Source organism: Strongylocentrotus purpuratus, unplaced genomic scaffold, assembly GCF_000002235.5.
Source record: "Strongylocentrotus purpuratus isolate Spur 01 unplaced genomic scaffold, Spur_5.0 spur5_scaffold_15, whole genome shotgun sequence".
Lineage (NCBI taxonomy): Eukaryota > Metazoa > Echinodermata > Echinoidea > Camarodonta > Strongylocentrotidae > Strongylocentrotus > Strongylocentrotus purpuratus.
In genome coordinates, this window is record NW_022145600.1 from 23111676 (window position 1) to 23127614 (window position 15939).

Below are 15939 nucleotides of genomic sequence, written 5' to 3' on the forward strand. Positions count from 1 at the left end.
AAAATTTCCCAAAACTTTGTAATACCTTTAAAATAATCATTCCATCAGAGTTGTGTTACAGAACTTTCAAAACAGATCTCAGTGGGAGTCTTCAACAACATAACAAAAACAGTAAAAAGAAAAGTACTAACTATTATTAAGACCTTCTTGCTCGAGAAAATGCAGGAGACACGTTTTTTATCCGTATTATCCTTAATTGTCATCAACGTGATGTTCTATAATAAATTAACCTATCCATGATATGACATGTATTTAAAGGGACTTGGTAAAATTGTAAAGATGAGAGAAAATGGTGAGGTAGTGACTTCAACTTTGAGTGAAAATAGACCATTATTAACGATAAAAATTGGGGGAAAAACTGATCTGATCGATACCTTAATTCTCCCAACTACGTTATTACAATTTAATTACATTTTAGGTGAATGTAAATCATCAAAAAGCAATGAATTGGCTCTTTATACCATTCCAGACATTTAAGTGTGGAAAGATTTTTAAAATCCTGTCTTTTGTCTTATCTTCATGGAAAAATGGTTGGGAAAATTCAAAAATGGTTGAGAGAATTTACTGTTAATCACTGTTAGAGGGTGTTGCACATTGACGCCTTCCTAGAAAACCATTAATATCTTTGGGGTTTGAGAATTTTTCAGGATTTTTTGCATCTTAGAGGGTTAGTACAGTAGAAGGAAGATAAAAAGTAATATTTCATACAAAAATTACGCAATTTTTTTAATCAACCTTCAACAATGTAACTGAATCGCTTTAATGCCAGCTGTTGTATTTTATTTCTAAGGGGATAAAAGTCGAAGCTGCTCATATGAAAGTACAGATATACATTATCAGCAACATCATCAACATCAAAATCTTTAACATCATCCTCAGGATCGAGCCACAGCAGCAGCAACATCATCATCGACATCTTCATTTGTCATCATCTTCACCATTTGTCATCATTCTCATTAACATCCTCATTAACTTTTTCATCATTTGTCTTCGTCATAATCATCTTTTTGTGTTCATCATCAACATCATCTTCACCACTTGTCATCATCATCATCAACATCAACATCATTATTTACCATCATCACCATTTTGCTGCTCACAATATTTATGAAGGCATAATTGTTTTGTTGTAAAGTGTGTTTAAATGATTTATTTGATTTAATTTTTTGCTACACGTGCTGTATAGTTTCTACCAAAACTTTTGTTTTAATCCCACAAGGCCCTCATAACATAAAACAAAGTACAATCAAATGATTGCATTTTAAGATGAATTCTTTTTTCTAACATAAAATTGTTTGATGTGGTAACTACTAATTGGAAAGATGTAATTGAGCTATGAATTGATAACTCTCTACATTAAAGGGCCATGTTAGATTCTCTTCCCTTTTCATTCAGCAATTTGATAATCAGAATTTGACAGTATGAATGAAAAAAACATCACAAAGACTTAAGATTTTCCACAATAATTTTTAATAGACAAGTCATCTTTGTCATGAATTGTACAAAGAAAACTTTGTAACATAAATCTCAACGGAAGCTCAAAATAGTCATTGAAGAAAAAAAAAGAATGGGGAAAAAATAAGCAGGAAATATACACAGGACAAAATATCTAGCATACATTCATGTCAATGAGATAGGTCGTTATTATTATATTCCATTTATGAACAAATCTTTAGTACATTTCATTGCAATCATGCTCTGTGTCAAAATGGTCAATGTACACGCCATATTTACAAGCAAAGTAAATAAAATAAGGCTGCTGCAAACTGTACAAAAGTTACATTTTCTTCAATCTACTCAATTTGCACACAAGAATAAAAATTTAATTCCTATAAATTCGAGTCGAGGGCCTCTACTGAGGGGTGTTTCACTAACTCTAAGTTGGACTTAAATATTACAGAGAGCCATTCGTTGCCTTATAATGAAATATATTCAAAAGCAAAAATTCAAGTATTTTAGACTTTTCATAAATTCCACATCAAGAACATGAAATCTCCCATGATAATAGAAAATATGAATGATTTTAATCAACATTTTATGCCTTTTACAATAACTTTGACAAAATATTTCTTAGGATGCTAATGGCTTTCCATAATTGTTAAGTCCAACTTAGAGACAAGTTCAACTTAGGATCTTTGTGAAACACTCCCCTGGATTTTGTTGTATTGAGAAGCAAGATTGTAATAATACAATCTAGACATCATAATCCAGATTGTGAAAATATTACCGGTAAGAGACTTTGAACTTTTCACACCTCTACCTCAATAAATATTTGTCACTTCCATAAATCACTCAACTTTGCAAAACAATCATTTTTTTCTGGAAAATACTTCCAAAGAAAGCAAATTATTTTTATTTTTAATGTTGCATCTGACATTTTCACCTTTTCGGTCTTCTATGATTGATGATAAGCACAACAAACTTGTGATTATGACGTTCCTTCGTGTATGATTTATGAATAAGGAGATAACATATTTGACATTGCATGCCTGTAGACATTAATATGTTCGAAAGGCTTTTTTGGGGTAATAGTATGCTCAATTTTTCTATATCCATGTTGTTATATGGCACAGGGTGATAATTTGACTGATTTTTTTTTTTTGGGGGGGGGGGGTTGGAGTTAGGGCTGGGACAAACAAGTAATGACTGAACTTGTGTAAACTCAAATATTCTTGGACTTTTCTGGATAATATTTGATCATTACAACCTTTAGTAGTTTGTTCTCCAAAGTTCATATTTCGACAGGACAGCCATCCTTCATCTACAGCTGTATATCTATAGTTCAAAATTCCTAAACAAAACGATCAATCTATATCAAGAATTCATAGAATGATAGAAGCATCTATGATTTCTCTTGGAGGTGTTCAAATTTCCTTTGTGTTGCAAATCTTTTCCAAATAAGTTTGAAAATAAAGCCAAACTTCAAAATTGATTAGCGTACAATCAAGATTGATTACCTACCATAAAAGTTCAGAGTACTTTCCACAATATTCAATCAGTACAAAATACACACTTTGTACACTGCTTGTGAATGCTACCAAAGATAAGATTTCAAAGTACACATTCAGCAAATTTACATCTAAATGTCTTTGAGGTAATGACTACAATCTCGTCCATTATGTCACTCCGTCTGAAATACATATATTTGAAAATAAACTGATATCTCTCTACTGAAACTCAAGAAGGCAATAGCAGTAATATCATCACAAAAGCACTTTGAAATCTGACAATGAACATCACATCAAAATAGAAAGAAAATGTGTTGACACCAGTTCAACCCTCATCATTGCCGAAATACGACAGCTACCTACATTATACGTTTCCTGGGGGATGTTTCACATAGATCCTATGTCAAACTTAACTCTAAATTGGACTTAAACATAATGGAGAGCCATTTGTAGCCTTAAAATAAAATATATTCAAAGCGAAAATCAAGTATTATAGACTTTTCATAAATTCCACATCAAGAATATGAAATCTCCTTGACAATAGAAAATATGAATGATTTGAATCAACATTCTATGCTTGAAGATAAGTTCAACTTAGGATCTTTGTGAAACACCCCCCTGTCCTAGTAAAGCACTGAACAACAATAAAAGTCACAACTCATCCAGCATTTACAACACTTATCACTATCCTCCAGGAAAGCACATTGCATTATAAATAGCCTGCACAACAAACTATCAGCGTGACACAATCATTTTTCAATGATCAAGTAGCAAAGGGATGCCTTGTCGGTTATAAAACATCCTTAAACACACTTGGATATTGATCGATAAGCTTGAATTCTCGGGACAGTGAATATGCCAATAATTTCCCTTCATATTTGTGATGTTAGGGTCTGAACTGCACAAGACTGTCCAGTGGAGTTTGATACAGCCTATCTTGTCTATAAAACTTTCATCCAGTCAAATTCTTGCCTGCAAGATAAATAACCCAAGTTGATCTACAAGGTACGTAAAGCTGTTTCAACCAGATTAAAAGTTTTTTAAACGCAATGGACGTACATGTAGAGGCATGTCATGAGATTGCTTGCTTAAAACAAGTTATGGTGAGTAGAGTGGATTGGCTTGTACCACATTACTTATCTAATGAAATTCATAAATTGTCAAAGAAATTAGATTTTAAATCTTAAATAAGTTACAATGCCTTACTTACAATGCTAGTAGGGTATGAACAGACTTGTTTTATGCAAATAAAAAGGATTCTGTTCAAAATTCAAAAGCTTGCCAGAGGTTGACCATACACAGCAACACAATTTAATGGTCTGTTTTATCTATATAGATATGTACGGTATATGGCAAGTGAATCAACCAGTGACCAGGGGATCTGAAGAGAAACCTGCATGAATTTAAATATATTAGTAAACAGGTGTATTCCCTTGCTCATTATCCCTTGATCATAGTGCACTGGAGGAGGCATGATGGATCAGTGGTAGAGCAGTGGTCTCGTGACCAGGAGGCCCTGGGTTCAAAACCAAGTCAATGGGCTCATGCCCTTAGGTAAGGCTATGATCCTCATAACAAAGTCCCTCGGAGAGGATTTAAAGCTGTCAATCCCCTGGTTGACTTTAATACAAGCATATACATGATTTCTTAGCAGTTAGGTATTAAAGCAAACCTCAAACATCATTACAGAACTATTATGGTCGCCCTGACGCGAGCAGTCATGGAACTATGTAGCCCTGCGTTGCCAGTTTCCTATAGCATCATATATCTGTTTACAATTTATTACATTTACTACCCTGAATCAAAGAGCACATAGAAATCATGGATGGATATTATATTATGATGTGTTACAAAGCAAACGTTATATCCAGCATATAATGTGTTAGGTAAGATACACACATTTGATACATTCATAAATTCATTATTTGTCTATACAGGTATTTGCAGATTATGTAAAAATAAATTACTGTGAATGTACGATATACTTACAACACAATTAATCGCAGAAGAACAAAGATATCAAGCATACTTGCAAGATCATCATTGACTGGCCAAATAAAATGAAAGAAATCTAAATAAAAGTTTCAAACGAGATCACTATAGGTTTATATGACTTTGTGACAAAGTCCAACTTACCTATACATGTATAATCTAACCGACCTAATTTTTCAGTTTTCACAAAGTGGGCATTACTGAATTATCTAATCTGCAGTGCAAACAGTGGACCATAAGCGCAATATCCTCACATTCCATCAAAAATTTGATGGCGACATCTCCAAATCACATAGAAATCATTAGCGAGAGAAGCCTCATTCACACCTATCACTGTAAACCGCCAGAACAAATGGCACAGCAATATACAATGACATAAAAATGGCGGGCTTCACGTTCCTGTATCTTGTAGTACAAAGCCTACACGGAACGTGTAGGGGCTGTTGTTTCCTGCGGCCACTTTTTGTTTAACCCATCGGGCACTTTGCTGCAGGCGGGTTTACTGTGTCAAGTGTAAATGAGGCTCAATGATTCTACATACGATCACACTCCGTTTTATGTTCAGTTACAATTCGTTTCCAGCTTTCAATAATTAACCAGTGCAGTGAAGACTAAATTAGAGGGGGTGCATGTATGTATGTAAACTAAACGGCCTCCGACAGGCGGATTCCATAGCTATTAGAGTACAGAGAGTTTTGTCACAGAAAGGCGTGCACATTCATGGTTCATTAAATGTGGGAGGAAACTGTATGTGCACATCACAACTATCTCTCTTTATTAGCTCATGTTTAATTCTAATAGTATTCACGTTCAATGAAGGCTATGGTATGAGACACTAGAATATTAACATTATATTACTCTAAATGTTTCTAGCATCTTGTTTTATTTCATAGCCGTCCAATCCTACAATGGAGTCCATCCCTACACAAGATAACTGATGCTATTCTTAAATTGCAAGGTCTGGCAATAATTGTTCTTCTTTAGAACAATTTTTCTTCCTTCGTAAAAAAAGTACATCTTAGAAATACAGTGCACATGTGTTCAACAACATCAGCATGACTGCCGTACCAGGCATACAGTACATCTAAAGTACCCGCAAGATAACAAAAAGTTGTTCTACTATCGTATAATATTCTCAGATAAATCCAAGAATTTGGCATCACAGCATATCCAGCTATTCACAAAGTTGTCCGTATCGTTCCGTTACTCACACATCGTAATAATAGATACGTCCTACACGACCCAACAGTGTAAACAAAATGTATATTCTCCGCATCGCATGAGCTTCCACGAGTCCATCTCTGTCTGAAGTCGATCTCCATATATGTTACACAAGTACTATATGATCCACAAGAATAAGTGTTCAAAGCAGATCGATGATTGCTTTTTATTCCAGCTGCATCAGAAATCTGCTCCCGCACTGATATTGTTCTCATTGACCGCTGCTTCCCATTTTGGAAATGAGTTCATCACAAATATTTGTCAACTCTCCGCATTGTTTGGTCTGCAATGGTTGGTGGGGAAAAAAAAACAAGGATCATTTCTAATAATCTTTTTTCACACTAATGGCTCATTTTAAGACATTGATGAATTGCAAGGGTCTTGACATATCTCTAAATATTTTGTTTTCTTCTAGATTTAGAAGTTCTTGTTAATTTCACAAAGGTTGTTTGCCCTTGGACACTGATTATATACACTTAAAGAAATGATTGTCTTCTATTAAAGATGGAAAACACTTTGTGAGCTGTTTTATTATTTGTATGTCAGTCACAAAAGATACCATAGTAGAAATGTCTCTTGGAAAGGAGTGCTCTTTAAAATGCCCTCGTATTTGAAATAGGACAACAACAACAAAATGAAAATGATGGACCAAACATTTATTTTGATCATTCCCAAATCTTGGATGTAAAATTCTTATGTATTCAATAATTTACATTTCCCATTTTTGTAATATAATCAAATTAAATGCAGAAATCTTTGTTAAGTGCCTAAATGATTTCATTCACTTGTTTACGAATAACCGTATTTCAATAGTCAGAATGCAAAGTGCATACATAATGTGTTGATAGGTAGGTTAAGCCATCATCTTTAATGACATGTTTGCAAACTGACTATTGAAATACAATGATTTGTAACAGGTGAATGAAATAATTTGTAACAAGGTGAAAGCATTTAACAAAGATTTGTGCATTAAACTTGATTACATTACGAGAATGATCCAGTCACTATGAATATGACAGACAAAGAAAACGGACAAAATAAACAGTTCCTCAGGTAGACAAAGGAACATCCCTTCACTGCTATTATGTAAACAGGTGAATATGCATGTGACACCTGTTCTACACATTTGTACATAATAGCAGTGAAGGGATGTTCCTTTGTCTACCTGAGGAACTGTATATTTTGTCCGCTTTCTTTGTCAGTCATATTCATAGTGAGTGCTTCCAGGCAGGTTCTTTTCTTTCACAATGTAATCAAACGATCAAAACTCAAGTTTTCTTAGACTTACATAACAAGTAACCAAGATGGATCTTACCTTTTGTTGAATTGTTTTCTCCAGACCTTCTACGTTCATCTGTTCTCTCTTCAAGTTTGCCGTGAGACCAGCAATCTCGGACTGGTAACTCTTGGTTACCTTGGTGATTTGTTCATTGGCTCTGCGCAGAAAAATACAGAGAATATAGAAAATTAATGAGAAGTTAATTTCCATATGTCTTTCATTTTAACAGTTGAACCTGTTCATCAAGATCACCCAAGGGAAATTAGCACAAAAAGCAGTCACTCTAGACAGGTGGTGGCCTTTTTATACAGGCTTTTCAACAAACGTTTCCTCTTAAAGGAAACAATATAGTTGACCACTACAGACAAATTTGTGACATTTCACAAGAAATATTTCGTCTGCTATCTGTATTAGTATTGATACATGAAAATGTTGGCTTATACAGTAATGTTCATTATAATATTAGTGATTGGACTCACTTTTCTATTTTCTCCTCTGCATGTGATTTAAGTGTCTGGTATCTCTGCTCTTGTTTCTTCACCTTGCCCTGGTATTCAGTTACATGCTTCTTCAATGTCTCCTCATTCTGTGACAAAGACAAAAGGAAATGGAAGAAATAATTAAAGGCATAAATCCGTTTTGCAGACTTGTGCAAACTCCATGATACTTGGTGAGTGTTTAATAAAATATATATAATATTGGATATTCATATAGCGCACATATCCACCATGCTAGGTGCTGAAGGCACTCCCAATATTACCCCGGCTCTGCTAGTCTACCGATTTCAGTGCTCACAGCATTCAAGGAATTCCTACCTACCGGTACCCATTTCACACCTGGGTGGAGAGTGGCAAATGTAGATTAATGTCTTGCCAAAGGACATTAGTGCTGTGGCGGGACCCGAACCCCGGACCGTGATCCAAAGTCTGACGATTTAACCACTACACCACAACACTTCCACTTTTAATTTTTTCACATGGTGGGAGGTTCCCAATAACAGACCTCTTCAATATACCAATGGATTCATGGAATGGAACTTCATGTTTAAATGTCTGCAAAAGAGGACAAACCATCTTTAAGGGAGTGTGAAACAACAGCAAATATGAAATGGGCTATGCACCAAAGACTAAATACATATGGAGTCATTATTTCTAGTAAACAAATGCACGTAGATGTTAGAATGTGACATCTATCCATGGAACAGAATGAACATCGCTTGAATATCTCTATTTTCATTTATGCAAGCATCAAGGACATTTTCATAATCAGCCTCCTATTGCACATGATTTGGCAAACTGCCTAAAAAATAAAAGCAGATGTAAAATGAGACATATTTTAGGAACAAATAACTGCCACGTGACGGTGAAAAAAGGGCGATGATTGCAACAAAGTTGGCACAGTTGGTCGACTTGTAGGATACTTTGAGATGTGAAATGCAGTATGGACATACAGAGTGCACTGTAACAATGTGAAGAGCACTATGCTCACAGTTATGTTATTTTATTTGCCAAAGCATTTTTTTAAAAGATAGTTTAACAAAGTTTTTGAGTGAGCAAGGCTAAATACGGCTCTCTGGAAACAGAAACAGAAACAGAAGTTTAACCACAATGCTTACGTTATGTTATCTTATTTTGAAAGCATTATTTTAAAGGTAGCTTAAACAAATTTTGAGTAAACAACGCTCAAAGAGAAGGTCGAGTTTTGGGAAGAGGAGAAAAATAATTTGTGAGCGCAATCATTGTATTATGCAAGTGTGGAAAAACTTCAGACAATATGGCCCACATTCACAAAGGAGGTTTGTCGACAAACCTTGGTTTTCATACGTCATATGACACATTTTGACGCGTTTTTTACAAACCTGGTTTGTAAAAAACAAAAGGAGGTTTGTTGTCGATAAACCTCCTTTGTGAATTCGGGCCAAAATGTTCCCTGAAAAGCATGGCTCTTCAAATGCCTTAATATTTAGAAATATGGCATGTAACATCATATAAATCGGGACAGATTTTTATGCCACATGTTCATGTAGTACCATATACATCTCTCTGTGTACAGTGCTTGTAACGTTGCCAAGACTGGGCCAAATTTTGATGATTCCAGAACCTTGCAGCACACCATTACTTATGTGCTAGATGAACACCCTTTTAGATAGATTCCTCAAAGGTTTCTTTCACAATGCAACTGCATGACCAGAACTCAACTTTCTCTTTAATATGACTCTGTGGAAACAGAAACCCAACCATACCTTTCTGTAGCCATCAAGCGTCTGTTTTAACTTCTCATATCTCCTGTGCAGGTCGCTGAAGGCACTCTCGACTGAGGCCATGTCCTCAAGGGCTTGGTCCTTTTCTTTCTGCAGCTGCGACGCCTTGTCGTCTGATGAAGTCTTGGCCTGCGACACGTCCACTGTAAACATTCAAAAGAAAAAAGAAAATACATAAAATGACATCCCAACCATGACCCAACCCTTTTATATTAGCATTTGAGCTGTGATGCTGCGTACAGAAAATCAATCAGCTAGTTTTGTATAAGGACTTGAATTTTTTGTAATATGATTTTATCATCAATATACATTTCTTTCATTTTCTGTACAAATGTTCCCAAGAAATAACAAAATATGTGACTTGAAAAATGTTGAAATTCTCCTTGCACATTTTAGAATAACTCACCCATTAGTTGCTGTATAGATTTCTCATATTCCATGATCAGTGCTCTGCAAGATGATTAACATAACATAATTATACAAACAAAAAATATATATTTCAAGCTTTTTCAAGAGATCTAATTTGTGCAACGTATACTCTATAACCAGAAACTTTTGCAAGCTGTTAAAATGATACTTGCGTAAACTGGTGCTCTCTCAACATTTTAGAAAGTTTGTTGTTTTACAGCACTACATAACGTACATTTGAAAAATTGAATAACAAGCTCCGTAATAATGAATAAATTAATAAGCGATATACTACATTAATCCTAACAATAAAAAGTTTGAACGTCAGAACCTAGGCCTTGGCTTTATGGTTGTAGTCTGCCGTCATCAATCGTATGTCTCAAGCCTTACAACAAGAATCAAAATCTCAACTACGAACTATGAAAAGCCTAGGGTGGACTCTGATTTATATGTCCTCATGCTAGATAAGGAACTTTAGCAAAATGAAGTGGCATGAAAAGATGCGCCGCAACACTAAGGGCACAACTAATAGCAATATCGGAGAATTTTTTTTTGTGTTTTGACGAATCTGAATGACATGTAACTGTAAGATAAGAAGAACAAGTCTAATGATTGATGGTAGTACAGATATTTACTAGCTCCATATCCCAATGATATAGTTCTGACTCAATGCCATGAAATTACGAGTTTGCATTTTACACTCCATACACATTTTATCATACCACTTAGTTTTGTAAGCTACTTCACAGCAATATTCAATGAAATTCCAGCATTTGCTTCTACAGTCAAACTTATCTATAGCGACCGCCCAAGGGAAACACAATAAGTGGCCTTTGTAGACAGGTGGTCACTAAAGCAGGTTTGACTGTAGTATGGTACCATCACCACTACCGATGGAGTTTTATTACTCACCTCATATCTGAACTGGATTTCTCTAACACCTCCTTGGACTTGGTGACTTCTTTGATATTCTCGTTGCTTGAATGGAACTTCTTTTCATATTCCTTGTATTTTTCTTCAGCCTGCAAAGTAACATGAGACATAATATAATAATAATAATATTCAACTTTTATACAGCACTTAAAGGTAAAGACCAGTATTGGAAAAGCCCCGATTTCAAAAAATGAAATGGAAGCTCTTATTACCAATCATGTGAAAGAGTACGGTATGTTTTGACTAATACATTATGATAAAAATTTTGCCGGGAAACCGCCTACTAATTGATATATTTGGTAAATTAGTTTATCTATTGGTGTGTGAGAGATAAACGCACGTGTGCGCGGTCCCATATACATCTTTCTGTGTACAGTGCTTGTAACTTTACGAAGACTGGGCCATATTTCTTATCATTTTGATGATTCCAGAACCTTGCAGTACACACCAATACTTATATGCTAGATGATCAACCTTTTCTGATCGATCCCACAACGTTTCTTTCACAATGCAATCGCATGACCATAACTGGTCTTTATCTTTAATACATCTCGGACGTCTCTGAGCGCTGTACAGATATACTATATGGCATATCAATTTGGTTTTCCCAATTAACTATGATTAGTGAATAAGTGATCAAACCATTGAGATTTAGTGATTATTCTTTAGGACAGCTAAGTTTGTTTCTTTAATTTTCAAGAAATGAGCAACAATATAAAATTGATTATTTTTTTTTTTTTTTTTTGGGGGGGGGGGGAAGGAGGGGTCACTTTATTAATAACAGAAATACAATATTATTCTGAATAGATGGAGATTTTATTCTTATTAAGTGGAGCAAATGGAAAAAGAAAGAAGAGCTGGAAGTGTTATAAATAAGATTTCCACATTTATTTATTAATGCACTCCTGGCAAGTTTTTTACACAATAAAAGAACAATAACAAACTTTATCATGAAATATAAAATAGTTATTAATACACTTACGACTCTCTGTGCTTCGATGCTTGCTGACCTAGCAGCCTCTAACACTGCAGCATCCATATCTGCCTGTGAGTAACGCAGGATCTACGCAAAGGAAAGGTAAATTGTAGAAGAAGAAAAAATTAGAGAAAAATAGAATTGGAGAAAAATGAGATAAGAGAAAAGTAAAGAGGCGCATAAAAAATATGTTTCAATGTAAATCTTTTGGTGGATGCCTCTGAAAGACATACAACGTCTGCAAACAGGAAAAGTGTAGAGAGTAAATTACATCCAAATTGTTTTTTTTCCTTCTGGTGTGTGTTTAAAATTGTGTATGTTGAATATCAGAATCATATATCATCAACACCATCTCTATCACTATCACCATCATCTTTAGCCATCATCGTCATTACCGACATCACCATTCATCATCATCCTGTCTATCGTCATCACTACACTCCTTCTTCTCTTTCTTTCTCTTTATCCTTCTCCTCTGCATTATCACCATCATCTAGATCACCATCATCATCATCATCATCACCACCATCTTCACCACCACCACCACCACCATCAACATCACCACCACCACCATCAACATCAGCACCATCAACATCACCACCACCACCACCACCATCAACATCACCACCACCACCACCACCATCACCACCACCACCATCAACATCACCACCATCAACATCACCACCACCACCACCACCACCACCACCACCACCACCACCACCACCACCATCAACATCACCACCACCACCACCATCACCACCACCACCATCAACATCACCACCATCACCGCCACCGCCATCTCCATCATCATCATCATCATCATCATCATCATCATCATCATCATCATCATCATCATCATCATCATCATCATCATCATCATCATCACCATTATCATCACCATCACCACCACCACCACCACCATCATCACAATCACCATGGCATCGCTTTACCTGTACTATGCCTTCATCACTGCTGGTGACTGTCTGAGGTACTGAGGAAGGAATTTCAGTGCTTGAGTTGGCACTATCCATTGGATCCTAAACAAAACAAATACAACAAAACATAGCAATAAGCATATAATACATCTAACAGGAATGCCAGTTTGATCAGAAGGCCTGAAAATCACCTAGAATGAGCTATTTGTACACAAAAAGCCTAAACTATATTCTGAAAATAACTTGCCAGGGCCTGAATTAAAGGCTATTGCCTGAAAACTGGCATCCCTGATCTAAATTGGGATGGGTAAATGAATTAAAAATGAACTCCATCAAAGTGAGTGCTTTGGTAAAGAAGTTTAAGTTTGAGCATGCATAAACCTTGCACAGAACTTGCAAATATCTACAAATTGGAGCTATCACAGTTTGGTAAACCCTCGTTGGTATGTCGTAACAATATTGGTATGACAAAGCGAAACATGTAAACATGATATCCCCACTGCACAAGGCATAAGATAATCAAAATATATCCAGTATCATTTCATTGAAAATTACGGAACATACATGTACATGTGTTTTAATATCCCCAAATACTTGAACTATTGGTTGTAGATGAGGTTCCGTATGTGCCTAGGAGGATCCTCAGGGTTCAGCGATCTGACATTCACTCAGGCAATATCTACACAAAGCTAAATGTTACTTTGTTCATCAAGTAGTGTAAGAGATTTGGGTGTAATTGGGGTTTAGGCAGGTTAAGTGTTTAGGGTTAGAAATAAGATATGTTTTATCCTGGAATAAAGTCAGGAATTTGATGAGTGTTATAACTTAGAAAGTAACTGTGAAGCGATAATCCCCATTAAAATATGTTATACAATAAGATTCACAAGTTCCAGATGTTCAATCTTTTCCAGATTCTAGTACAAAGGTGGAACTAAATTGAAAACACCTACATGTAGTCATTATAAGAGTTGAGTTAAGGTTTTCAATTTTAAGGATTTTACTACAGGACTGGGATCGAGTGTTTCACAAAGACTAGGATCGACTTTAAGTTGGACTTAACTATGGCAGGTCATTCATGCCACTGGTTGCTCTCACCTTTTACTGGCATTGGTCTCTCAAGGGACGTACAAATCATGGTCACAAATCTACAGAATTTATATTTCTTTGATAATTTATAATTGAAGGAAAAAATATTATCTAAACATCATAATGGTGAGAGCAACCGGTGGCATGAACGGCCTGCCATATTTAAGTCCAACTTAAAGTCGATCTTAGTCTTTGAGAAACAGTCCCCTCTACGTGTCTTGAGGAAAAATATGTGTGCACCTCGACAAATGCTTACCTCTGAATCGAAATCACTCTTAGGAGTGTACTGCAGTAGGTTTTCCACGTTCTTGCTGGCTGCTGTGTTCTCTGGACTGGTGTTGGACCTCTCATTGGCGGCTGCTCTCCTCTTGGCCCTACCGTCAAGGACCTGGCCTGGGGGAGGGGTCTGCATCTGAAGCAGGTCTCCGCCCTCGGGCTCTAAGGCAGGCAGAGCTGATGGGCCTGGGGGTCCAGGCAAGTTGGAGAAAAAATGTTGGAGATGATATTAAAAGTCTGACAGATTCTTCTTTTGTATCTTTCTACTGCCTCATAGTAGCATCAAATATTTTATGATGAAAATGATTAGAATCTCCTCTTCTTCTTCTACCTCTCTCTCTCTCTCTCTCTCTCTCTCTCTTTCTCTCTCTCTCTTTGTTTGTCTTGTTCACCAGCACTCTTCAGAGTTTGTCATATTCTCTCTGTCCCCTTACTCTTTCTCCCTGCATCTACACACTACACAATCATTTTGTTGTGAATGGTAACAAGGCACTTTGTTTAGGTAGATTCCATAGCTTTAATTAGAAATCATTTTGATGTAAATGATAACAGGCAACTTTGTTTGGGTAGATTCCATTGTTTTAAATATATATTATTTAGAAGTAAATGCTTAAAAGCAACTTTTTTCAGGTAGATTGCATTGTTTTAAATATAAATTATTTTGTTGTAAAAGCTTACATGCAACTTTATTTGGGGTACATTCCATGATGATTGTTTAAAATAGATTTCCAATTCACTACTGCTTTCCTCATGCATACACACATCACCAATGAAATACTTTCTACTATGAGAAATCTCTCGTTCTCCATTTCCTTCTCTTTCTTCCCACCCCTGAAAAAGTGAAATCTCTTTACCTTGTGGTGTTGGGCATCCTTTGACAAGAGGATCAAACTTGACATAAAGAGACTGCCTGGCCAACGCCGACTCCTTGAACTGTTGGATCAATAGAACAATAAGTTAAAGGCATCGTTTAACAATGTTAGATCTGAGATGCACGGCCCTACGTGTTATCAGTGTCTGTGATATGGTGTAATATTGAAGCCCTAAAAAAATTGCGCTTCAAAATGATCATGAAGTGCCTCAGAAAAGTACAAATCTTTGAGTGACCGGTTTATGATACTCGTTTTCCCCAATAGACTGTAGTGTTATGAAAACTGTTAGGAAAACATAAAATTTGGTTTTGATTTTCATCATAAATATCTTGATAATCAGACAGGCGATCGGCTTGTGAAAGTCATGGGTTTCCTGACTGACCTAAAGGTTTATAATTATTATTGCAGCATGAGCTAAATCCAGGATTTTGTTTCAGAATCTGAGACAAAGATACCGGATCCCAATAATCACATACGACTGTGTCAAACTGTCAATAATTGTCAGGCTTCTTATTGTGTATACGTAGCAATACCACAAAACAAAATTTTCAGCAGATCAGTGCTATATCAACAACTTTTTTATTTTAATTGTGTAAACTAATTTAACTGCATGAAACTCCAAACAAATTAGGAGACTTTTTCAATACATATTTGTTCACCAACCCCTTCAATGTCATGAATTTAGCTTTATAAACATAAAAATTGGGGGGGGGGGGGAAGACATTTTAATCACACAATTTCCATGTAAATAAA

At 35.8% G+C, this 15939-nt stretch overlaps 1 protein-coding gene across 2 annotated transcripts in view; it reads right to left on the reverse strand.

Moving 5' to 3' along the window:
* Nucleotides 1–3868: 3868 nt before the first annotated feature.
* Nucleotides 3869–15939, reverse strand: part of LOC115924093 (transforming acidic coiled-coil-containing protein 3-like) — a 52630-nt gene continuing 40559 nt past the window's right edge. For both annotated transcript variants that reach the window (XM_030985846.1, XM_030985845.1), the window contains 10 exons: nucleotides 15169–15247; nucleotides 14295–14500; nucleotides 12968–13054; nucleotides 12024–12104; nucleotides 11021–11130; nucleotides 10107–10150; nucleotides 9683–9843; nucleotides 7920–8026; nucleotides 7477–7597; nucleotides 3869–6444 (listed from right to left, as the gene is read on the reverse strand). In XM_030985846.1, coding sequence (XP_030841706.1) covers nucleotides 6373–6444; nucleotides 7477–7597; nucleotides 7920–8026; nucleotides 9683–9843; nucleotides 10107–10150; nucleotides 11021–11130; nucleotides 12024–12104; nucleotides 12968–13054; nucleotides 14295–14500; nucleotides 15169–15247 — 1068 coding nt within the window. In that variant the 3' untranslated portion in view covers nucleotides 3869–6372. The remainder of the gene's footprint in view (nucleotides 6445–7476; nucleotides 7598–7919; nucleotides 8027–9682; nucleotides 9844–10106; nucleotides 10151–11020; nucleotides 11131–12023; nucleotides 12105–12967; nucleotides 13055–14294; nucleotides 14501–15168; nucleotides 15248–15939) is intronic.